Source organism: Aethalodelphis obliquidens, unplaced genomic scaffold (assembly GCF_003676395.1).
Source record: "Aethalodelphis obliquidens isolate GAN/ISIS:26980383/991018 unplaced genomic scaffold, ASM367639v1 scaffold17, whole genome shotgun sequence".
Taxonomy (NCBI): Eukaryota; Metazoa; Chordata; class Mammalia; order Artiodactyla; family Delphinidae; genus Aethalodelphis; species Aethalodelphis obliquidens.
Window position 1 is genome coordinate 11,744,858 of NW_020837961.1, and position 25,913 is coordinate 11,770,770.

At 34.6% G+C, this 25,913-nt stretch overlaps 1 protein-coding gene across 2 annotated transcripts in view; it reads left to right on the top strand.

Annotated features, from left to right (window-relative positions):
* The window catches only part of GRID2 (glutamate ionotropic receptor delta type subunit 2), a 1,355,750-nt gene that overhangs the window by 1,032,643 nt on the left and 297,194 nt on the right, over positions 1–25,913 (top strand). For both annotated transcript variants that reach the window (XM_027116924.1, XM_027116925.1), the window contains one exon: positions 12,415–12,612. In XM_027116924.1, the coding sequence (XP_026972725.1) occupies positions 12,415–12,612 (198 nt within the window). The remainder of the gene's footprint in view (positions 1–12,414; positions 12,613–25,913) is intronic.

Below are 25,913 nucleotides of genomic sequence, written 5' to 3' on the forward strand. Positions count from 1 at the left end.
AACTCCCTCCCTGTGAATAGGTTTAATGGCAGCTGCATCTTCTGGAGGCTCTGCTTTATTCAGATAAGGGAAGTTCAGATAAGATTTTGTGTTTTCACTTTAACATAATCTTTATGCCAAAACTGTAATCCCATCAATATGCTGACTAAAGTTGAAGTGTGACTTGGAAGAAGAAGAAAGTATAAATAGTTCTACTTTAGAATAGAAAAGGAGATATAGAGTGGACAAAGAGACAGAAGAGATTGATTTTGATACTACCATGTGTTAAAAGACTATAGCCCAAGTTCTTTCTCTTTTATATACCATGTAGTTTCTGAACATCCTACCCAACCCCAAACACACATACATACCCAAATGCTGATGCAGGCAGTCTAAATTAACTTCTAAGAATACAGGCTTTATCTTATCAAATTATAGTTTTCTCCGGATATATGCCCAGGAGTGGGATTGCAGGGTCGTATGGTAGTTCTGTTTTTAGTTTTTTAAGGAACCTCCATACTGTTCTCCATAGTGGTTGTACCCAATTTACATTCCCGCCAACAGTGCAAGAGGGTTCCCTTTTCTCCAGCATTTATTGTTTGTAGGCTTTTTGATGATGGCCTTTCTGGCCAGAGTGAAGTGGTACCTCATTGTAGTATTGATTTTCATTTCTCTAATAATTAGCAATGTTGAGCACCCCCAAAGTTCATTGCAGCACTATTCACAATAGCCAAGACATGGAGGCAACCTAGATGTCCATGGACAGATGAATGGGTAAAGAAGATGTGGTATATATATACAATGGAGTATCACTCAGCCAATAAAAAGAATGAAATAATGCCATTTGCATCAGCATTGATGGACCTAGAAATTATCATACCAAGTGACGTAAGCCAGAGAGAGATAAATATGTGATATAGCTTATATGTGGAATCTTTTTTTAAAAAAAAAAAAAGGTACAAATGAACTTATTTACAAAACAGAAAGAGATGCACAGACATAGAAAACAAACTTATGGCTACTAAAGGGGAAAGGGGGAGATGGACAAATTAGGAGTTTGGAATTAACATATACACACTACTATATATAAAATAGGTAACCAACAATAGGTATCTACTGTATAGCACAGGGAACTAACTATACTCAATATTTTGTAATAACCTATAATGGAAAAGAATCTAAAAAAGAATCACATTTTTATATATATAACTGAATCACTTTGCTGTACACCTGAAACTAACACAACATTGTAAATCAACTATACTTCAATAATAAAAAAGAAAAAGAATACAGACTTTAGCATCAAACACTGGATTCAAATTTCAATCTTTCTTACTAGTTTATAAGCTCAGTTATCTATTCTATCCCCAAATCTCAGGTCTCTCATTTGTGACACAATGAGAACATTTGTGAAACAGTAGCAATACCAGAGTATTCCAAGAATTAAATGAGGTGATTAATGTAAAGTGATAAGGATGATGACAGGCAAAATGTAAGTAGTAGTAGTTGTTGTTGCTATTTTTTATTTGCTTCCTCCCTTAGCCTGAAAACATGCTTTGGATGAAAAACATTCTTTGACCCTGAATCGTCTTTATTCTACTAATTCTTTCTAATGCAAATGTCTCAGACTTCAGTTCTATCTTCACTTCATCATTTATTTTTATCCTCACACCACTAGCTTCTATTGGTTTCTATTTTGACTTCTCCAAAGAAAGTGCTTTCCAAAAGGTCTTCATGATCTCCTACCTGACAAATGCAATGGATGTTTCCAGGCCTTATCTGTCTGGACCTCTCACCTGCATTGAAATCTACAGCAGCTTGTTCCTTCTTGAAACTGTCCTTTCTTGCATCCTCCAACCATGTCTTCCCCTCATTTACTTCTGACCTCTATTCTTTCTGCCTCCTTCATTGGAGTCTCTTTTTCCAGAATTTCATCCCTAACTCTTTCTATACTTTACCTCTGAATGATTTCATTTACTTTCTTGAAAATTATAAACAAATTTTTATTTCCAACCCTGACCTCTCCCTCATGCTTCATTTATTCAACAAGTGTTGATACAAGTGTTACGTAGTCAATGACAAAAACTTAGAAAACATGGAAAATGAAAATTAACAAAATCATCCATATTTCTCCTTCAAAAACTTACTAATATTTCAGTGTCTGTTACTAGCTTAAAAAAACCTAGTTACTTTATCCATAAAAACAGAGATAATTATGATTCTAAACTCATAGGATAGCTAGGCATAAATATACAAAAAGCATCTGAAAGTGCCCACCACACAGTAAGTTCTATATGGATGTTTGCTGCTCTTATTATTACTTTTTTTTCAAATTTTAAAAGTGCACACTCCTATGGACTGAATATTTGTGTCCCACCAAAATTTATATGTTAAAGCCTAATTTCCAATGCAATGGTATTTGAAGGTGGAGCCTTGGAGTTATAGTAAGTAGAGTAGAGTAGAGAGTAGAGCCCTAATGAATCAGATTAGTGCCCTTACAATATACACTAATATGTATAAAATGGGAAACTAAGGAGAACCTGCTGTATAAAAAAATAAATAAAATAAAAAAGAAGAGACATGAGAAAGATGATATCTTTGCTCACTGCCATGTGAGACAAAGGAAGCAAGCTCTTATCAGACACGGGATCTGTCAGCACATTGATCTTGGACTTCCTAGCCTTCATAGCTGTGAGAAATAAATGTTTGTTCTTGAAGCCACCCAGTCCATGGTAACTTGTTATAGCAGCCTGAATTGACTAAGGCACCCATACTCATAAATAGTTTTGTATAATTTCTTCCCATTCAGCAAAATACATATGAATATATTTTTAATTTATTTTTACAGTAGGTCCTTGTTGGTTATCTGTTTTTAAATATAGCAGTGTGTACATGTCAATCCCAAACTCCCAATCTATCCCTCCCCCCTCATCCTTCCCCCCTGGTAACCATAAATTCATTCTCTAATTCTGTGCATCTGTTTCTGTTTTGTAAATAAGTTCATTTGTATCATTTTTTTTACATTCCGCATATAAGTGATATCATATGATATTTGTGTCTCTCTGTCTGACTTACTTCACGTAGTAAGATAAAATATATAAAATACATGTGAATATTTTTAATGTAAATAAATATTTTAATGTAAATAAATATCCTTTGTTATACAGCAGATGTGATCAATAGTTTTTTTCAGCTGCTTAATGAATTATGTTTACAGTTGCCTCAAACTTCCATTAATTTATTCAGGGTTGTATATAATTCCCAGAATGCCAACTGAAACTCAACATTTTCATGTCTCATTTCCTGAAATATGTTGGAATGAAAATGAAAGTAATGTTTTTACAGTGATGTTTTGAATCTCTCTGTAAGACAAACAAAAACAAACCAATCCCAAACTTTAAAATGTTCCTCTTAGTTTGTTAAAAAACCCTCCTGTGGCCCAATTCTGAGCAGATAACTATTTAACAGGGCATTAAGACACTGAAGTTGACAGCTGAATGTGCTGTTTAATAGTCTATCATAGAGATTTTTTAGAAAGCAATCCCTAGTTGTCAGGCATTTAGTTTGTTTTCAAGTTCTCACTAGAGAATTTGCAATGAACGTTCTTCTAGATACATACCTGTGCTCATTTATGATTACCTCCTTAGTTGTAAAATTACCAAAATAAATAACACAAAAATTTGAAAGTGTTTGCTTTCCGACTGTGAATTTGTGTGCTTAAAAGGTTGTCCCATATTTAACTCACATAAGTGGTATATAAGAAAGTTTGCTTCCTCATATGTTTGCTGATAAACATTAACATTCTTTTTCATCCTTGCCAATCCAATGAGCTATAAATAACTCATCTTTTTAAAATTTGTATTTCCCAAAGGTATATTCAGAGAACAAAAATAAATAATTCACTCTTAATGTTTGGTATTGAACTTTGTCCTTTTAAAATTTAAGCATTAAAGATTATGATTTTAATGATTGTTATTTCTTCTGATAAATATTATTTCTCTTTTAACTGACTATGTGAGTCACAAATGTGCAGGAAAAAAAGAAAGTACATGTTTTCCTTCTGTTAAATTTGAATGTGTATTAATTTTGTATTCTGTACGGTAGGTTTTTTCAAAATATTGTCTTTGATTCTGTATTGAATATTTGCCCTGAGGACTTTGGTCTACTGATTGAAAGTTTTAATCCCTCTAATATAATTATGATGCATACACCAAATAGAACATTCAGGGAGAATCTCAGAAGTCCATACTCTTCTCAAGACTGAGGCCTCCACTGAGGATTTCCAGAAGTATAGCATAGCATTCCATCACTTCTCACTAAGTACTGATAACCCCACATCTATATATCAGTGAAATCCCATCAGTTCTACCTTCAAAATATACCCAGAATCCAATTACTTCTCATCATATCCATTTCACTGCCTAGCTCACTGGTTTATTGCAAAGGATTCCTAATTGCTCTCCTAGCTTCTGTCCTTGCCCCTCTAGTCTCTTGTCAATAGCAACTATCAACCGTCTCGAAAACTGTTAGAACATAGCAGATCACAACCCCCTCTGCTCAGAGCCCATCAGGCTGCCCATCTCAGTTGAAGTAAGAGCAGAAGTCATCAGAGGGGCTTAAAGGTACTGTTTAAGCTCCACCAGACACACACCCATTACCTCTCAGACATTTCCTATCTGACCCTAGCTCCCACAGTTCCCGCCACACTACTTTCCCTTCTGTCTCTCAATCATGTCAGCGAGATTCCTGCCTGACACATCTGCACTTAACTCTCTCTTCAGTCTGAAGTGTTCTTTCTGCAGAGCCTCTCCCTAACTGAAGGTACAACCCTTTCTCATTATGCTCTTTGTTCTCATTTGTTTAATTTCCCCCCCACAATTCTTATCATCATATGACATAACATATATATTACTTATTTTGTTCTTGTCCATCACTCCCATTAGAACGTAGGTCTAGCAGGACAGAGATGTTTGTTTATTGTTTGCTTTGTTCACTGTTGTATTCATAGCATGTGCCTGGCATTAACACTTGAATGACTGAATAAATATCTGAATTGCTGCTATTTTCCTGTAATAATATTATTTTGGATGGATATACCACTAGCCCTAAACATCCCAAGTTTAATTTTAAATGGCTTTTCATTGAATTCTGATATTTAATTAGCTTCAGTTTACATTTATTAAATGTTTTTATATGCTGACATAGACTGTCATATCATAAAGCTCTGCTGACATTTATTAACATTACTGTTCTTGGCAACATTTTTACAGGAATATGACTGTATCAACCAGAGAGTTTGTAAACATTATCATCATTTTGAAGTCAAATTTTACCAAGTTCTTCAGTTAAATATTTTATAGACTTCTGACATTTGGTAGAGCTAGTCACTCCTCGCAGCTGTAATGTGCTGTAGCTCAAAACATATCCATGATAGTTTTCCTTGACATAACTGCATTTACAAAGTACTCTGCACTGGTAAACTTTTGACAATATTTATGGAATAGAGTTGACTCTTGCATGTGGCTGTGCCCTTGTAAGATTCACTTGGGTGTTAAATTTAGCAAAATAATGAAGACTTGGACCAAATACACAGAAAATATTATCCAGCACTCATATTCAGAAAGCAAACCAAAAGCCTAGTAGTTCTAAGTTTGTATGCGGTAACCCTGTGGTCTATAAGAATCTTAGGCTCCTAAAAATGTATTTTCAAATGCATGCTAGGCAAAACCAATAAATGAGAACTAATGAATGTACTTAGGATTGCTGTGACTGCCTGTTGTCCTTGATGACCTTGTACTCCCAGTTACAGCATCTTATTCAGATTCTCGCGAAAACAAAATGAACATCTTTATTTTGTTTTGCCACCCTCCGTTAAGTCACTAAAATGTAGCCATTTCATGATCATAAAGGAATGTACAAAAGCGAACATTTTATTGTGAAAATGAACTTTCTCGCATACTAATAGCTTTAACTTTATGTTCAATTTAAAGTGTTTTTATCACTTAAATAATTGCTTACAAAATAGGAATCAGAAATAATATGTAAGATATGGCTTTAGGAAGTTAGAATGACTAAATATTTTTGTTTACTTATAATTTGAATCTTATTGTCTGGTAAAAATATTTAAGCAAAGATTTTAAAAGGTAAGTTTAGTGCAGCGTTTTCTAAATCTTTGTTGCTCCATAAAATCCTTCTGCAGGAGCCCTTTTAACAATGTTTTCATTGCATATCCCTGTGACGAGCTTTTCTTCTCTCCATGCAACTCAGATATTTTTGCTTTTATAGCACCTAGATTGTTTATTCCTCCCCTGATGTTCCTCAGTTTTGTTTTCCTGTCCTGGTGTTTTGATATCTTTTTAATAACAGCCTCCATACCTTTTGCCTTTTTTAACTTGTAGTCGTTTCTAATATTCGTATATGTTCTATAAAAATAGCGAGGCTTTTCCAAGGACAGTGATAGTCATTAATTCTGCATATGTCACAGTGGAATGTGTCATCCCCAAGCAAAATATAAGCTCACACTGTGCATAAAGACAGTTCTTGTTTGCTTCAGCCAGGAGCACAGTTTATGGGGAAAAAATTTTTAAACAGGTACTAAGAAATATTCTCATTCTCTCGTTAATGTCTTTGAGCCACATATGTGAGTAGAATCGTAAGGAATTTCCAGTGACTCATGCCTAGTTTTGGCCATCCCCTCATTCTGTGAAGTCGTGCATATTGAAACCTCTAAACAGCCCTTAGTAAAGCCTTGACAGTAGAGCTTGTTGCTTGCACCTATCAAAAATGTCAGATGCTTTTTTCCAAACTCTATCACTAGCAAACAATATTGAATACTTACTAAATATGGGAATTAGCTACAAAATCTGCAAGTTGCAGTGTTGTAAATCAACTAAGCAATTAGCGTGAGATATTTTTAACTGACTGAATACAAATTCAGGATTATGAAGTTATTATCTAATAACCCAACAAGTGATGTGAATAAATCCTTGCTAATATGAAAATTATCAACCACTGAAACACTCTTCTATAAGCAGGTCTGTGGATCCTCATGCTAATGCACTTAGATTGATAAACTACAGGCATTCTGTGAAAGCTTCATTTATTCCAGTTGCTGAGGATTGTGTTTAGAGAATCTGTCATCCAAATGATCAGCAAATCGAAGTCTGCAATTTGTTTTCATTTAATAGGCGGACAGGTTTTCACCAGTTTAGATTCAGTCCTATTAATACTCTTTGAAACTAATTGCTGGGAAATGAATTTTAAAGGCAGGATTTTATAATTTCTCTTTTTCTTCTTCCTGTCCCTATAATAGAAGACAGAAAGCCACCTGTACACACTTTTAAAATATATGTTAAATAGGCACAGGCCATAATCTCCTGTCTGTATGGTTGCAAAGGACCCTTAGTCCTCACTCTGCCACAATCCATTCTACACTCTTCTCTCAAAATTACTTTCTGATTATGCTATTTCCCTTCCACAAAGCTCCAGTTCCCTGCCAAATGAGACAGTAACCTTAATATGCTTTCAACACCCTCCATTATCTACTCCCACTTAACAAAATTTTCTTTATTTTTGTTGATATTGCAATATAACACCCATACAGAAAAAAGTTTAAACCATTAATTGATTAAAACTAAAGTAATATCCAAGTAACCACTGCCCAGAACAAAAACACCAGAATATCGTCATTACCGCAAGAGCCGTCTTTGCTTGTGTATCTTTCTGATCATACCCTCTCCAGCATCCCAGGGCCAACCACCCAGAGCTGATTACTTCCTTGATTTTCTTTATAGTGTCTCCACTATGTACCCTTAAATACATAGTTATTTTACCTGTTCTTGAATGTTACAAAAATGGAACCAAACTATTTTCTTGGAGTATTGCTTTTTTCACTCAACATGATTCTTGTAAACGTTCATTTGTATTACTGTGTATCGCTCTGCTTTCTTCAATTTTAAGCTGTTTAATATTCCATTACATCAATATGCCACAATATATTTACTTTTCCATGTTGACAGACATTTGGATTTTTAGATTATTTCCAGATTTGGGCTATTACAGACAATGCTGCTATAAATGTTCTTGGGCATATATTTTGGTGCCCAAGATTCTCTAGTGTTCACACCCAAGGAGTGAAATTGCTAGGACATAGCTATCCATATCTTCATACTAGATAAATGTGTATGTAATTCTCAAAACCAGGCAAAATTAACTGCATATAAGGATTTTCAATCTCTACTAGATATGTAAAATGTTTTTCAAAGTGGTTGTACAAATTTAAACATCCAGCAAAGGTCACGAGAGCTCCTATTTCCTCATATCCTTCGCAGTATTTGTATTATCATACTACATTCCTTTTTACTTCTCATCTCTTACCCCTTCTTTTTGGATTTTCTATTTGTTTATTCCTTTGTACCCTGGATATTAGTTCTGACCTATAACAGGTCACTAATTCTCTCTTCATCTGTTTCTAATCTGCTGATAAACTTAGATAGTTGTTAACTTTGGTCATTGTCTTTTCTAATTCTTACATTTCTGTTTAGTTCTTTTCAAATTCTACAATGATACTTCCTTTAGTTTCCAATTTTCTGCCAAAAAAGTTTTCCCCTTATTTCCTTAAAAATAGTAAACATAATTTTTATAATATGCATCTGAAAATTTTAGTAATTGAGTCCTTGAAAGATCTGTTTCTGTTACATATTACTTCTGCTGGTTCTATATATGAAATATAACTTCCTGTTACATGATATCTTTGACTTTTGCTGTGGACATTGTATTCAACCAATCGTTTGAAGGGATAATGTAAGACCTAAAATGAAAATACTTCCTAGAGGATTGTGGGTTTTTTATTTTTCCTTCCTGTCAGGAATCTGGAGTCTATCAGTCTCACACCACCTTCAACTGCATATGAAACAAATTATGGCATTTTAGATTTTAATCCATACATTGAAAATTTTGAGGTCCAAAAATATAATATTGAAGTAAGTTGAGTTATGACGATGCCTCCTCTCTGTAACTTACTGTGTGACTTTGAGTTGAAACTTTTGTTTCCAGTTTTTCTTATCTGTTAAAATAGTACATGGCTTGTAACCCCCAAAATGGTGATTTTCCTTTTTTTTACAGTTTCCTTTCTATTTCTCTTATATTCTGTTTGTACCAGTTATGCTGCAGGTTGCTTGAGTTTTGCTTTATGTTTTTTGAGTACATAGATTTTCCAATACTAGGTTATGATTATTTTGAAAGTGGTGTCCATGACTTTTTACCATATCTCTCACTATATTGAGTGTAGTAATTTGATGCAGTAACTGCTTAATGCATGTTAAATGGATAAGTCAATGAATGAATAAATTTTGGAAATAGGTGCATTGATAAAAGTGATTAAACCAAGCTCAGTATTGCCGTAGAGAAGGAACAAGTATCTTTTCTATTATAGGTCCCAGAGCTTCAGTCTAATTTCTGTTGCTATGTTTACCTGTCCAATATATTGCTTTATTGTCCTCATAAAACACAAGTGGTCTGAGGTAGGATTTATGCATAGTGATCCAAATGGGTAATAGAGCTTAAAAACAAACCTTAAAAACATTAGTCTAGAAGAGAAGTGATAAGATGTAATAAAAGTTTAGTTAGGATGTACAATTTAAAAAGCATGTTCATCAATAATTCATCAACAGTCTTTAAAACAACCTTTAGTATAACCATTTTTATTCTGTAACTCTAATCATTTGTAGCTGATGTTGCTAGAAGCAGATTTTGACAACAAACTTTTGAAAGGGATCCATTTGCCTAGGGATTTACTTATAAAGTTGGAATTAAAAAGTCATTTCTAGGGGGAAATTCAGCATATTAAGCAAATATAACATAATCTAACATATTAAACAATTGTTCTAAAGATAATCAAAATGAAAAAGAATCACTATTTCATATGAAAGCATACATTTGGATATTATTTTTGCCACATAGAGCAGTTAGCTCTGCATTATAATTAATTAGTCTTCTTAATTTTTTAAGTGTCACCTTAAAGAGTGGTTTTGCATATCCTGGTGATTAAATTGCTGCTGTACCTAAGAGATTTGTTAGATTTTAAAGACCATGGATAAATAAAGAATACATATGGTCCAAAATTATTGGTAGAGGAACCAGTCAAATAATAAGATTTTTCATGAAGCATCTTTCCATTGGTTTGTCAGTGGATAGATGTTCAAAATATAGAAATGAATGAAATGTGTGTAAGGAAATAATTACATGCTCTCTGTTGCCAGCATGTACAACATGATATAAACAATCAATGCCCAATTAATTCTAGAATTTCTTGATCTTATTTACATGCTCTCTGAATATGATCTTTATTTTGGAATTTTTTTAACCCATTCTGAATCTAATAACTTCATGACCCACTTCAGAGTATTTGTGCAATGCATAGTCATTAGCTAGGTCTGTATTTTGTCCAGACAACCAAATGGACAGAAGCAAATTTTGCCATATTAGCGGGAAGTTTATATTTGGAATCAAGAAGATGTTCTGTATTTTATATATTGTATTAAAGGATTTGTTGAATTTTTACTTTTCACTCATTTGATATCATTTAGATTAAAGTCAGTAGTGTTAGAAATTTTCATTCATTCTCAAAACCTCTCATCTATTGATATATAAATCTGTCATTATTCATTAGCATCAAATACTGCTAAAACAGGAAAAAAAATCAGGAGCTTAACAACAAGAAATTGAAATTTTAAATTTTTCTTATATTCTAGAACCTGAGAGAGTCAGTCAGTCTTCTATAGCATTTCAAGTGCCAAGGACATAGACTTCTTCTGTCTTATTTCTCTATTATGTGTGATCTAAGATAGTTACCAGAGCTTCCAGCCAATACGTGTTCATAAGTAGAAAGTACAGAAGAACAGTTGCACAAAGCACCCTGCCTACATCACATTTGTCAGAATTGGTCACATGGTTTCATCTTGCCTGAAGGGAGACTGTGGATTGTCTTTATTCTCAGTAGTGCTAAAATGAAAATAGATACATATAATTAATGACAAAGAGGAGAACACTACTGGGGAAGAAACAGCAGTCACATCCTTCATCTAACTATTTATTTACTGATTTATTTTACTATAAAATAAGATATAAATGGTTAAACAAGACCAATTTTTAAAAAAAATAATACCAGTAGCTTAGAAAACTAAGATTTTTTAAAAATTACAAATAACACAATATCAACATAGTTATAGATGAGCATCATAATCTGGGTATCCAAAGTGAAATGGGATAGCTAAATAATTATTTACATTTTCATTATTTTAAAAAAGGCATTACTGAAGCAAAATGAAGCTCTCTTGGCTCTGAACAATTTAAAAATTTATCTCATGGGAAAACTGAATGTTATGGTGGACAATATTCCTATAATAGACGTAGTGATTTTATAAGGCGCTTACTTAGTGTCTTTGAGTAAGAGCTAAAAGCAAAGTATTATTTTACCACTCAATGAAGGCTGTTTTGTGAGTCCCTAAGGAAAAATGATCCAAAGCTAAAATCCTTGGGAATTCTGGCTTAGACCCAGGATAGATTTTAACCTGCCCACAGGACTGGGTGTATATACATACTATGGATGTAAATATTACTGTTGTTGAAAGATTCCTGAACAAGTTTAGGAAATTAAGAAATAGATTATCTAATTTTCTGTAGTCTGCCAGCATGTGTCAAACCAATTTACCGCTCTTAACACCAGGTGTTCTAAAAAGTGAAAGGGCACTATTTGTTAACTGTAAGAGGACAACAATGCAAAAAGATGAAAGAGGTGGAAATTGAAACCAATTTGCTGAATTTACTAAATTACACAAATTACCCAAAAAGTAAGTGAATTTCTCATAACAGTAGTAAAGAAATTACTTTTGCAATGAAATGTGTGTTTATATCCAAGTTTCAAAATTACTTAGCAAATAACTCCCAGTAAATGTGATGTTATAAATTTTAGCTAAATTATATGTTCTTAGAAGTTTTTGATCTTTTAAAAAAATTCTATGTAGTTTATATCTGTTAAAATATTATTTTACATATTTTGACATAAATAAACAATAACTGCCTGAGGAGAGAAACAAATTCATGGTCTCCTAAATATGATTTTATTATTGATGAATCTTAGGTTGGTCCTGAGACAGCAAGAAACATGAATTCACGGTTCCTGAAGTTTTATAATCACTTTCATCTAATTTTTGATATGGTAATAATAAAATGAGAGCTGATAAGAAACTGTGGGTGATTAAACATTGTTTGATAAAGAGATGCATTAATAACACATAAGTTATATTTCTAAGTTATTCTCACACAGTGTAAAACCAATTTTTAGACTGTTTGTAAGCAAAACTCTTTGAAGAATTAATGTTTGCTTTAAGAGAGCAGTATCGATTGACATCAAGGATTTCTCTTATTTCCATGTAGGAAGAACCTTTTGTAATGGTCTCTGAAAATGTCCTGGGTAAGCCAAAGAAATACCAAGGCTTCTCCATTGATGTTTTGGATGCCTTATCTAACTACCTGGGTTTTAACTATGAAATTTATGTTGCACCGGATCACAAGTATGGAAGCCCACAAGAAGATGGGACATGGAATGGCTTGGTGGGAGAACTAGTGTTTAAGGTAAGCATTTATTTGTTTGCTTATTTGTTTGTTTATCACATATCTAAAGGTTGACTATAACCCTTGGAAGCTAATTTCATGTAAAATAAGTGTAAGGCAAAGCATTAGGTGGCGGTGTTGAATCAAATCTCACCAATACTATTTCATGAACTTTGTGGAAACAAAAACTGATGACAATATAAAGCTAAATTTTACGATATTTCCTATAATAGAAAACTATTTCTTTATTACTTTATCTCCACTTCTGTCAGTCGTTGCTTCATTTTTTGGAAGCTCTATCATTAGGAGCATACACATTTTTAATCATCATGTCTTCCTGATGAGTTGTTGAATAGTCATGTTTAGGTCTATAATTTACTATTTGATTTCTGTGTATCTCATTTTTTCCCTCTGTTCCTTCTTTTCTTGCCTTCCTTTGGGTTAATTGAATTTTTTTAGTGTTTGATTTTATTTCCCTCTTAGCTTTTTAGCTGTATTTCTCTGTAGTTTTGTTTGTCTATGGTTAGTCTAGAGATAGTAATGTGCATTCTTAACATCACATTCTATGTAGATTAATATCATACCCCATCGCATTAAAAAAAGTAATAAACATACAGCAATATAATTCCATTTATATGTACTATATCCTTTGTGTTATTATGGTCATGTATTTATGAACTCCAAAGTAAAATGTCATAGTTTTTGATTTAAACAATCAGTTGACTTTCAAAGATATAAAGAGGGGGGGGAAAGACAGTTTCTGATATTTAACTATTTATCTATTTACTATTTCTGTGTTTTTTTATTCCTTTCTACATATCTGAGCTTCTGGCTGGTATCATTTAGTTCAGCCTGAAGAACTTCCTTTACAATGTCTTGAAGTCCAGTCCTACAAGTGGCATATACTCTTAACTTTAGTTTATCTTAAAATTTCTTTGTTTATCCTCAGTTTTAATATTATTAGCAAATAACAAACTCTGAGTTGACAGGTTTATTTTTCCTAGATACTTTTTGTCTTAGTGTTTTCAAGTGACACTGCTGATTCTGATTTATGTTTGACAAGAGCACTGCGAGTCTCAGAACACAGTCACTTATAATCAAAATATATTTTTCCTCATACTTTTTTATTATCTAAGAAGAAAATTATAGATGAAATATTATTATTCCTAAAATCAAGGCTGGTGATTTTAAAGCAAGAGCAACTTTTATTTCAAAAATAAAATTATTATTCAACAATTTTTCATACAATAATAAATGTTTTTATTATTTCACAGTATAATTGATACATAACATTATATTAGTTTCAGGCGTACAACTTAATGATTTGATATACGTATATATTGCAAAATGATTGCCACAATAAGTCTAGTTAAACATTCATTACCATACATAAAGTTTTTTTTTAATGTTCATGACTTTAAATATGCCATTCTATTGTCTTTCACCAAATATTGTTTCTGATGAGAAGTTAGCCATCATTTGTACTTTTACTCCTTTTTTATAGTGTAGGGGTGGCCGTTTTTTAATTCTCTTTTCATTTTTGATGTTCAGCTATGATTTTCTTTGTATTTATCTCTGTTAGGGGTTCACTGAGCTTCTGGGATATGTTTCACTAAGTTTAATAAATCTTGACAATTATTTATACAAATATTTTTTTCCACCCTCTTCTCTTTCTCCTCTGTACTTGAGGCTCAGAAAACATTCAAGTTAGACCTTATTAATGTTGTCTCTAAGTCACTGAGGTCTTGTTTATTTCATCATAATATTTTACTCTCTGATCTTTAGATTGGATAATTTATCGTGATCTATTTTCAGGTTATTGATTCTTTCTTTGCCATCTCCAATTTCTGTTAAGTTCATTCGGTAACTTTTTTATTCTAGGTAGCTAGAATCATTCTTACGCATGTATTGGTTAGGAGTCAACCAAGGATTTGAGGGAAGTTTATACATAGATTTTGGGGCTTATTTCTCTGTGGCTCTCTCCTTTATATGAGTCCTCTTTTGATATCTGCACAGTCTGGCTGCCTCAAACACCATCCTCTGATGCATTAAGCTAATAAGACTCTGACTTTCTGCTTGAGCTCTAGCTACCTGTTGTTGCCTAACTGAGGTGGGTCCTCAGTGAATGAGCCATATAAAAGTAGATCTCACCCAAAGCAGTTACCATCTGTCAAGGGTGGCGTACTCTTCAATTTATGTCTGCTTTCAGCTGATACGCAATCTGTTCAATGTGTGTTTTTTAAAAATTTCATCCAGAATTTACAATTGTTACTCTTTGTTGGGTTAACCCAATAAAAAATTATTCCACCATTGCCAGAACTGGAATTATTTCTGGAATACTGAAAAGTATTCAGAAAGCTAAAGGATCTAAGTTGTTTCTAAGAGATGTAGAAGAGAAAAAAAAAATAAGAGGTTTTGAAGACAGTGATAGGAAAAACAATAAAGCTGTTTTTCATATCCTTTAAAACTTTACTAACGTCAGTTTATTTAATAAACCCATTACATATGGAATTTTATTTGCAAAAGGTTAATAGAAATATTTTAATAGGCTAACAGGAATCATCAATCCTCATCTCTCTTATAAAAGCTACGACTATTTATCTTACATTCCTTTATTATAAACCCACAGAACAAGCGTTCTGTCTTTGTATTTCTGAGGGGTCCTGCCTGAACTGAACCCAGATAAGCAATTATATTAAAATAAAGATAAACAAAAGGAAAGGCATTATGCAAGTTTATCCTATAGATATAGTAGATAAAAATCCTTAAGAATTATCACGCTAACAATCTTCACTTACTAAATGCAAGTTAAAAGTACCAAGCATTATAATGAGGCTAATGTTGGTGCTGTTTTTAATTTGGTTGTGTGCTCGCTCCAGTTAGTTAGATTTTTGAGATTTACTTCCTCACCTATGAAATGAGGAATACAAGTATGTTAGTGGGAAGATCACTTCCAACTATGATTTTTTAAAAACACTTTAAGAATTTATTGCATAAAAACCACACACAAGCAATTGTATGTTGTTCTTCATAAACAATTTGTTTTTATTTGCATGTAAGAGCATATCATTATTGTATGATAATGTAAAGTTCAGCAGGGTCCTTTTACATAGCAAAAATTCAGGCTTAGAGAAGCTGACTGACAAATGTATGATTTTTTAGCTGGAAAAAATATAAAGCTATTTATTGCAACTAGATTTTATTTTCTTCAAGAAGATATTTAGCCATTCTGACTAGGCTTTAAGAAATAGGTAAAAGTGAAGAAGCTTACATAAGAGTTTGTTGGAGCAGGTAGAGACAGGGGAAGAAAACTGAGAGAATGTAACTAATGAGAACATGCTCTATAGCACAGGGTACTCTTACTTAATGCACTGTAGTAACCTAAATGGGAAGGAAGTCCAAAGGGAGGGACTTTTGCTGTACAGTAGAAGCTAACACAACATTGTAAGGCAACTATACTCCAATAAAAATTAATTTAAAAAAAAAGAAAAGAAAACAAACTTATGGTAACCAAAGAGGAGAGGTGGGGGGAGGAATAAATTAGGAGGTTGGGATTAACATATACACACTACTATATATAAAATAAATAATCAACAAGGACCTTCTGTATAGCACAGGGAACTCTAGTCAATATTATATAATAACCTATATGGGAAGAGAATCTGAAAAAGAATGGATATATGTATATATATAACTGAATTACTTTGCTGTCCACCTGAAACTAACACAACATTGTAAATCAACTATACCCCAATATAAAATAAAAATTAAATTAAAAAAATGAAAGCAACAGGAAGATAACATTTTCAGAAGGAATGGGCAGTCACTGTATTCTATTACTAATAGAGATGTATGCTCTAATTTTCAGCAACTTAAAATGTCAATTCAAGTATGCAAGTAGTAATGCAGTAAAATATCATAAAGTAATTTAGATTATCCAATAAGAATCATCATTAAAATGTTATCAGGATTATTGACCCCTGTAAAGCAAAATAACACTGTTGCAACGGCATAATAATGTCATGACAGAGTTCCAGAAAAGTGAGCTTATTATTGTTATATATATTTTACTAGTGTAGACATTTTTCATGAATCTAAGTGTATTTAAAATAGCAGTAGATATTGCCATTGAATACCTCTATACATGACGTAAGACTTCTAAAATTAACAAGACTGTCTGCCTTCCTAAGGGGAAACCAAAATTAAAAGAACGTTTTCTAGAGTATTTGTCATGATGATCATGGAAAAACACATTAAAAACGAGTCAGAGAGGGAACATGGGAAGTATCAGAGGCTTAAAAATAATGGAATAAGTTACATGGAAACTATCAATAGCTGCATGTATACAAAATTTTAAATCATCAATAAATCAAAAACAATAATAACTAAATTAAATTACAAATGATACGCTGGAAAATATTTGCAAAAGTATGATGCATTGTTAGCCTCACTGCTTCACTGCTTCACCTACATGAAGAAGTATAAAATCCATAAGAAAATACTAAGATCCCCATAGGTAAAGCTATAAAAGATACGAACTAGACTTTCAAAAGAAGAAACTGATAGATAATAGAAATCTAAAAGGAAATCTAGTGTAGTGGAGTAGGGCAATTAATAAAGTAAAAAAATAAAGTAAGTTGATGAAATATGAAAGTTTAGTGCTTTTATAAGGAAAGAGCTAAAACTTCATGTTATATTACTTGGAATTCTTTTATATGCTGTGTTTTAAAATAAAAAATAGAATATCATTGGAATTAGAAGCACATATTTCAGTCAGCAATATACTTGATAGCAGTGACAAGAAAGGTACCATAGGGAATGAAAAAAAACATAGCTTGAAATGGACCAAATAATAATTATTAGCACTTATGTAGAGCTTACTATTGCCGAAGCACTCACACAACCCTGTGAGGTAGGTAGTACTATTATCCCAATAGTGTGGATGATGAAACTGAACTGAACCCAAATAAGCAATTATAGTTAGGGAGCTAAAGAGTTAGGGAGCTAAAGTAACTTGCCCACGGTCACTTAGCCAAGTTGTGGAGAATTCATGATTCAAACCCAGGCAGTGTGAATCCAGAGTCCCAAGTGCTCATCCCCCTTAACCAGTTAACAGAGAGGAACAGAGTTCTAGTGTAAGTTTGGTCTTAAAAGCATTTTAATAAACCAAATTACAGACAGTGAGGAAAATAATACTCAGAAACAGTTCACCGCAGGTTTTAAGACCTGCAAATTCAAAGAAGGTTCAGATGGAGTTTGGTTGAATATGAATCGAGGATAAAAAAATAAGATTACATAGAGAAGGATTGGGGGAGTGACAAAAAACATTTGCATCTTTCAACTTCTCAAAAAATCTCACTTTTTATCTCAAAAACCTGTTCTTCTTTTCCTTTTTTTTAAAAAAATTAAAGCTCCTTAGAAAGGCATCCATTGTTTTCTGAAGTCTACGTCTCAATCCCTACATTTTGTCACACTCCATATAGATCGCATTCAGCTTCAATCTGCTTTGGCTGGCCTCACTCACTGCATCTTCCTATATTTTCAACCCCAGCTAAACTCATCCTTTGTCCCATAAGGCTTTCAAACTATTCCCATTTTTTGATAATTCTGTCTTCTGGGTACATCTATTTCACTTTTCAAATGACCCTTTGTCGGGGGGAAAGTATATATATATATAGAGAGAGAGAGAGAGAGAGACTGACCTCTTCCCTTTTCTTTCCATAGTCCCTCTTTTGGAACCAGAGGGCTGAGGTTGTGTTTACTTTATTTTGTGTGCCAGGCAGAATGCCCTATATTCATCCTTTCATTCCCCATGTGTTTCTGAATGCATGGTATGTTCTGGGCACTGTGCCTAGCATCACAGATACAAAGGAATGGAAGATATCATTCCTGCCTTCAGAGATCTCACAGTGTACAAGGAAGACAAATGTGCAAATAAATCATTAAAACACAGTGTGATCAATGCCATAGGGTAATGCATACAGGGTGCCTTGGCAACCAGAGGGTGGAGTGGCAGCCTCTGCCTGAGGAGTTGAAAAGATTTCACATAAGAGGAGAAATTTGAGCTAGGTCTTGAGGATGAGTAGGAGTGTGAGAAGCAACAGTAGGGATAATTATAAAAGCATGCTTGCCGTGCTAAAGAGTTTGGACTTTATCACTTAGCCAGTGAAAATTATAAAAGGTTTTTACATAAGAGAAAAGTGGGATTTAATTTATGTTTAAGAAAGATAACTGAGGTAAGGCCAAGGATGCATTGGAGTGAAGAAGGGAAAAGACAAATGTCTTTTTCAACAATCTAGAGAGGAAAAAAGGGTGTCTAAACTTAACAGCAATAGGCGATTAGCACCCAAAACTGATTTTGAGACAGCAATCAATATTCCAAGAAAAAAATGACTAGAACTAGAATTTTTTCCAAGAAAAAATGACTAGAAGTTGGAGGAGAAGAGAAAGGACATGTTGAGATTTAGTGAGAAATTTAGCAGAGGGCCATGAGCAGATGGACACTCAATGACAGAGTTAGGGAATGTAGAAGAACAGATTAGAAAAGAGCAACAGAGATACAGAGCTTGGCTCTAGACATTTTAATTTTAGGATGGCCAAAGAACATCCAGATGGAATTGTCTAGAAACAATTAGTAAATGCACCTGGAACCCATGTGGATGATGTCTAGAGCTAAAAAAAAAGAAAAAAAAAAGTTTAAGAAGTATAGGTCTTCCTCTTTCTAGAAGATGATCGTCATTCCGTGTAGCGCAATGCACCACTACAAGTTTTTTCGTTCCAAGTCTTTGGACTTCATAACGTTGAAATTGTTTTTCGTCATTTCCAACATCCCATAAATATTTGTCAAGGACAAAGAAAAGGAATGTGGATCTTTATTCTTCTCATATAAATAACTTTGTACACATGACTTCCGGCTTTCATATATAAAGGAGAAGAAACTAGCTCGCTTGTATGGCAGCTCCAAAACTAAAAGATTGTTGCACATATAAGGGGGTTGAATATATTTTGTAAAACTCTGATGCGTTAGTATTTCCGTGCTGTTCTAAAGATTAGTTTTTACTTATATTAATTAAAGATACAGAAACTATATATTCAATCATGTTAAATGGGACACAACTTGGGGATTTTCCTCAATCTTATTTTTCATCAGCTTCTCACACTCATATAATATGCTGCTCAAATTTTTTTGTGTGCAATATGAACATTTGAACATTTCAGTCAGGTACTGAGCCAGAAAAGGTAATTGAAGTTTTTAGAAAACTTATGTGCTTAGAAAATATTTTGTTTCCTTGAAATATTAATAATTTATAGCTGGAAAAATAGGATCAAGACTTGTTTCAGGCCGCTTGATCACTGGTTCGTAAATTTAGGAAGCGTTTGATTAACAAGTTGATGAAAGCATTTAGTGGGTATAGGAATAGTTTAAATACTTGAGATTAAAGGCTTTCCACAAACCCCTTTCTAAGAAAGTTTAGCTTAGAAATCTTAGAACGCTTTCTAAGGAAGTTTAGAGCTGTGGTACCTGTTTTGATCAGAAAGCTAGTTTTATGATTTGTACTAGTTTTTTTTGTTTCTGTTGTCATTTGTTTAAAAAAATGTTAGAATTGTAGGGGGCTTCCCTGGTGGCGCAGTGGTTGAGAATCCGCCTGCCGATGCAGGGGACGCGGGTTCGTGCCCCGGTCTAGGAAGATCCCACATGCCGCGGAGCGGCTGGGCCCCGTGAGCCGTGGCCGCTGAACCTGCCCGTCCGGAGCCTGTGCTCTGCAACGGGAGAGGCCACAGCAGTGAGAGGCCCGCGTACCGAGGGAAAAAAAAAAAAAAGTTAAAATTGTAAATCACGTCTAATCATAGTGAACTGTTAAACTTCTACTGTATCTTTATTTTAAGGAAAAATGAGAATAAAATTATCCTGTTGGTCCTAAAAAAAAAAAAAAAGAAAGAAAAAGAAATATAGGTATTCCTCTCACCTCCATTATAAAAACTAAATTGGGAGTATTGAAGTAACATGAAGATCATGCACAAAATGGTACGTGAGCCTGGATGAGGAGAACTGGTGTTATTACTTTTGCTTCTAAGAAAGACAGAAAACGCTGGAGGGAAGAGAGAGCTCATTTGGGAGGAGGGTCTAGAGGACCTGAGAAGGTGGTGAGCTGACCTCTTTCCCATCCGCACTGGAGAGGAGTGGCAGGGGCAGTCCGGAAGGCATCAGGCATAAAGATAGGCCCATAGAGTTGGATGTATCTGTGTTACAAGAACAAGCTGCGGGAGACACAATGGTTAACACCATTCTCATCTCAATTTTTTAAGAAGTCAGGGTTGGGATGATTCCTTTGGCCTAGAGAAGACAGAAGTGGTTAGCTAGGACAAAGGCCACAAGCTGCCTCTTGAACAAGCCACCCCCTGGATCAGGAGAAGGCAGTGTTTGAGGAGCCACGCTTGTGGATGAAAAGGGTCCTCAGTTGGATGCCTGAAGATCATCAAGTATGCACCACAGTTACACACACACAAACCCATATATATTTCCATTATATCTTTCCATGACTGTAAACCAGCTTGAAAATATCTGTACCCACCAATGAAACTTCACTCACCAGAGAATTGCTCCCCCCACACACCTGCCCCGTGATAAATGCTAACAAGCCTTGCAAAACAAAAAGGTAGTTTTTCAAAGGGAATCAATAAAATGTGCAAAGGGAAAAGGAAGTCCTCATAGAGACTTTAAATTAGACACTAAGATTTTAATTCTTTAAATTAGATTGAACAAGCATTAATGGACTAATTGAATTTCCCAGAGTATGTCAGCTGTAGTCGGGCAAGAAGTTGAAAAAGTACATGTGGTCATAAGAATGCATGTTTGTATGTCTGAATAGTGAGTGTTCAAAAATAATCCACTGGATATACATATTGGATGGAGCTGGATCACAGATGTGGGAAGTAACACAAACTGTGTGTATGTAAGAAGAGAAAAAAATGACCCAAAATATTTGTTGTTGATAAGGAAAGAATTTAACACTAATGAAGGAGAAGGATGAAAAGAGATCTGTGAAAGGAAATAAATTATGTAGATGCAAATGACTTAGTGAACAGTTGTAGAAGCAATTTTCTAAATTTGCAGGTGATATTGAATTGGCAGACATTGCAAACAGTAAGGAGCAATTCAATCAGATAAAGGACTTGAATCATTAAGTACTTGGTCTAATAGATGGCAAGCACAGATAAGTGGTGAATAATAAGTCTTGAATCAAAGCTAAAGAACAGTGAGTGAATATTTGCCAAAGGGAATGATGTTGTCCAGGAATGGCTTTAAGGTTTAAAGAAACTTACAGGCTAGGACAAACAAAAATTCAGTAAAATATGTGTAGAATTAAAAAGATTTGGTGGGCTATAGGATATAAATTAAGAGACTACTGCATCAATCAAAGCCAAGGTGATACAAAGACTGGTGCTATGATAAGAAAATCCCATAACTTGAGGATATATAAATCCTGAAATCCACTGTTGGCTATTGAAATGCCATCTATTACCTAGATTTTCATCTATCTCCGGTCATGGTTTGGGGATAAAATTAAAGAGGAAGATAACTTCCAGGCATAAAAGAGAGTGCAGATTTGTGTGAGACCATTCTAAGTAACTTTTAAAGAGCATTTCAACCATGAGATTCTATATGATTCTATGGACATAATCTTAGGGAATTGTTTAGATTGATCGGTCATTTTTATTTAGGATGCTTATTCCATAAAATAATGGTCTATGTTAGTCTGGAAATTATAAACATAGAGAAATATACCACAAATGAAAGAAGATAATAATTTATATGGTCTAGGAAGGTAATTGATATGATAGAGAATGCATTCCTTCTTTCCCTGTGTTTTTGCAAAGTTGAGAACTTTATTAAATAAGTTTAACTTCAATATTGAAGAGAAATAGAAAACATCCTTTACACAACATTGAAGCCATATTTGGAATCTTTAGACAGTCACTCACATGAATGTACCAACCCCATTTGAGGAATTTGTTTTAAATTCACATACTAATATCAGAATGTTTATTTCACTCTGATATAGAAAGTAGAGGCATGTCTTGAAAGGTATTTCTGTGTTTACTCTTGACTGCCATTTGGATACTTCAGATTTTAATTGTTTTAAGTCTTAATGATTCTGAGTTTTCTCTTTGTAATTTGTATAAATTTGTGTAATTTTATAGTGACAGGCTTTAAAATAAGTAAAGATTTCCCTGATTAAAAAACAAGCAGGGCTTCCCTGGTGGCGCAGTGGTTAAGAATCCGCCTGCCATTTTAGGGGACACAGGTTCGAGCCCTGGTCCAGGAAAATCCCACAAGCCGCGGAGCAGCTAAGCCCGTGCTCCACAATTACTGAGCCTGTGCTCTAGAGCCCATGTGCCACAACTACTGATCCCCCATGCCACAACTACTGAAGTCTGCGCGCCTAGAGACCGTGCTCCGCAACAAGAGAAGCCACCACAATGCGAAGCCCGGGCACCGCAACAAAGAGTAGTCCCGGCTCTCAGCGACTAGAGAAAACCTGTGCGCAGCAACAAAGACCCAAAGCAGCCAAAAATAAATAAATTAAATAAATAAATTTAAAAAAAACAACGAGCAAACACCCAAGCACCTCACAAGACTCAACTGTATCAAGGGAGGAGGTGACTGCAGAGGCTCCAGATACATGTGTGAGGACATCTAATGTATCTCTTACTCATTTTATATTTCACTTAATGCCACACAGAATTGCTAGGAGAACAGCCTTTACAGATTCACTTCTCATAGAGACAAACTGTTTCTGGGAGCTAGTGCTTTCTCATTTACAGAGAACTTACATTTGCCCCCCTGCAGAGCTCTGAAAACATCTTTAATAGCAGTCTTAAGTGAATTCTAGAATGATTGAAAAGGTTACTGTAATGAAAATAAAAATTCACTCAATTTTGGTCATTATCCTTGGTGTGCATTTTACTGAAATGTGGATTTACAGTTTGGGCATTTCAGGCAGTGATTGCTTCCATATGCTCTGTTCACAAGCAGCCTGAAGATGACTTTTCAGAAAGTTAAAAAAAGTCTCTACACGACTGAAAAACTCTTTCTGATGGCCCTTTTATTTGAAGATGGTAACATTCCTCTTGGGAATTGTAGAAATGCTATTATTTTTAAATCCCTTTTAATGCTGCAGGATAATACCTGAACCACTGCAATTTATGAATAACCTGTAGCTTGCTTCCCACTCGACATTCAACAAGCATTTATTGGGGCCTAATGTGTAGCTGGCATTGTAGGGAATACATAAAATATAAAACACAGAGTTCTTGTTCTCTAAAAGCTAAGTAGGAAGGAGGAGAGAGAGAGATCCAACACATATCCAACACTTTTCTTACTATCTACACTTCAACTTCTGATGAACTTATCCAGTGTCAAGGATTTAATTGTCATCTATAAGTAGACAACTTTTAATTTGTTTCTTCAGCCCAGACATCTCATCTGAATTGCAGACTTACAGTTCTTGCTACTACTCAGCATTTCCTCTTAGATGCCTAGTGGGCACTTCAAATGTAACATGTTCAAAACTGAATTCCTGATTTCACCACCACCCTGTCACAGTGTATGGCAACTCTAATCTTCAAGTTACTCAGTCCAAAACCTTTGAGTTACCCTTGACTTCTTTTTTCTCTGTTTTACGTCATACACGGTGCATCAACAGTTTGTGGGGGGGGGGGTACGCGGGCCTCTCCCTGTTGCAGCCTCTCCTGTTGCGGAGCACAGGCTCCGGACGCGCAGGCTCAGCGGCCATGGCTCACGGGCCCAGCCGCTCCGCGGCATGTGGGATCTTCCCGGACCGGGGCATGAACCCGTGTCCCCTGCATCGGCAGGCGGACTCTCAACCATTGCGCCACCAGGGAAGCCCCATGTATCAACAATTTTTTCTGGCTATAAATTTGAAATATATCCTAAATATGATCACTTCTTACACTTCACTACTAACCACTGGTGCAAACCACTGTTTCATCTCCTTAGGACTACTTCCATGGCCTCTTAACTACCCACCAGGCTACAGCTTTTTCCTTCTGTAATCGTTTTCAATAGAGCAGTGAAAGTGATTATTTTAAAATGTCAGTCAGATCATACCACCCTCTCACTAAAACCCTGCAGTACTTTTCCACATTATTCAATGTGAGAATTATTCAGATTCTTAGAGTTGCCTGTAATGCCTTCTGTGCTTATTCATACACATATACATGCACCATCATGTCTGTTAATCTCTTCCTTCTAACTACTTCCCCAGTATGCGTATTGCTTAGGGTCAAATCGGAAGTCAGAAAAATAAGAGTAAGAATTTAAAACCACATACATGCCAAAAGAAAAAGAAAAATGGAGCTATGAATAATTGCTGGGTAAGTAATTAGGAGAAAGAAATAATGCAGAAACCATGAAAGCAAGAGTTTGTCAGATGTAGCAAGTAGAGTATGGTGGGCATGGCCAACTCCACAATTTGTTCACCTATAACCTTTGGCAAGCTACTCACTTTCTCTGAACCTCAGATTGTCCTCTCTACAAGGAGGATAGTGATACCCTTGTACAGGGTTGTACATAGAGAAATATACCTAGCATATGTGGAGGTTCAACTCACCCAGGTGAGCCAAAAACGTTAAAATCTAGACTACTAAAGTCAGAGGACCTGGCTGATAGCTTGATATGGAAAACACCTGTAAAGTCAATGACTTCCTCACAATGACAGAGACTTCTTCAAGCAGTAGACAGCCTTGAAATCTAATTCTTTCCTTCCAAAATTTAGGGTTATATAAAAACACCTATTCCTCTTACCACATAGCAAAGAGCAAGTAAGTCAACAGACCTGTTTTGGAAATCTACTGTGAGCAAAGCAGTGTGAAACATATTTAGGGGGATAGAACACTATGAACATAAAGCTCCTGCCTCAAGAAGTTTATAACTAAGAAGATAAAATAGATATTTATGGTATAAGTACTATATGAGAGCTGCAGAAAAACAGAGAGATGAGGGGTAAGGCTCCGGGGGAGGGGCAATGTCATGAACTCAGGTAAAAATTATATATACACACATATATATGTGCATATATACGCTATGTATACAGATATATAGAAACAGAGAGGGAGACTTGTGAAAACTAAACTCTTTCTAGAGGGACTTTAAAATTATATCATTATGTGAATGTGCATGGTGTGGGCAGGGTTTTGAGAGAGAGAGTTAGAAGTGATGCATGTGGTTTCTGGGAAGAGGCTTAGAAATAAGACTAATAATGACAACATAAACACTAAACTAATAATATTGTTGTCAC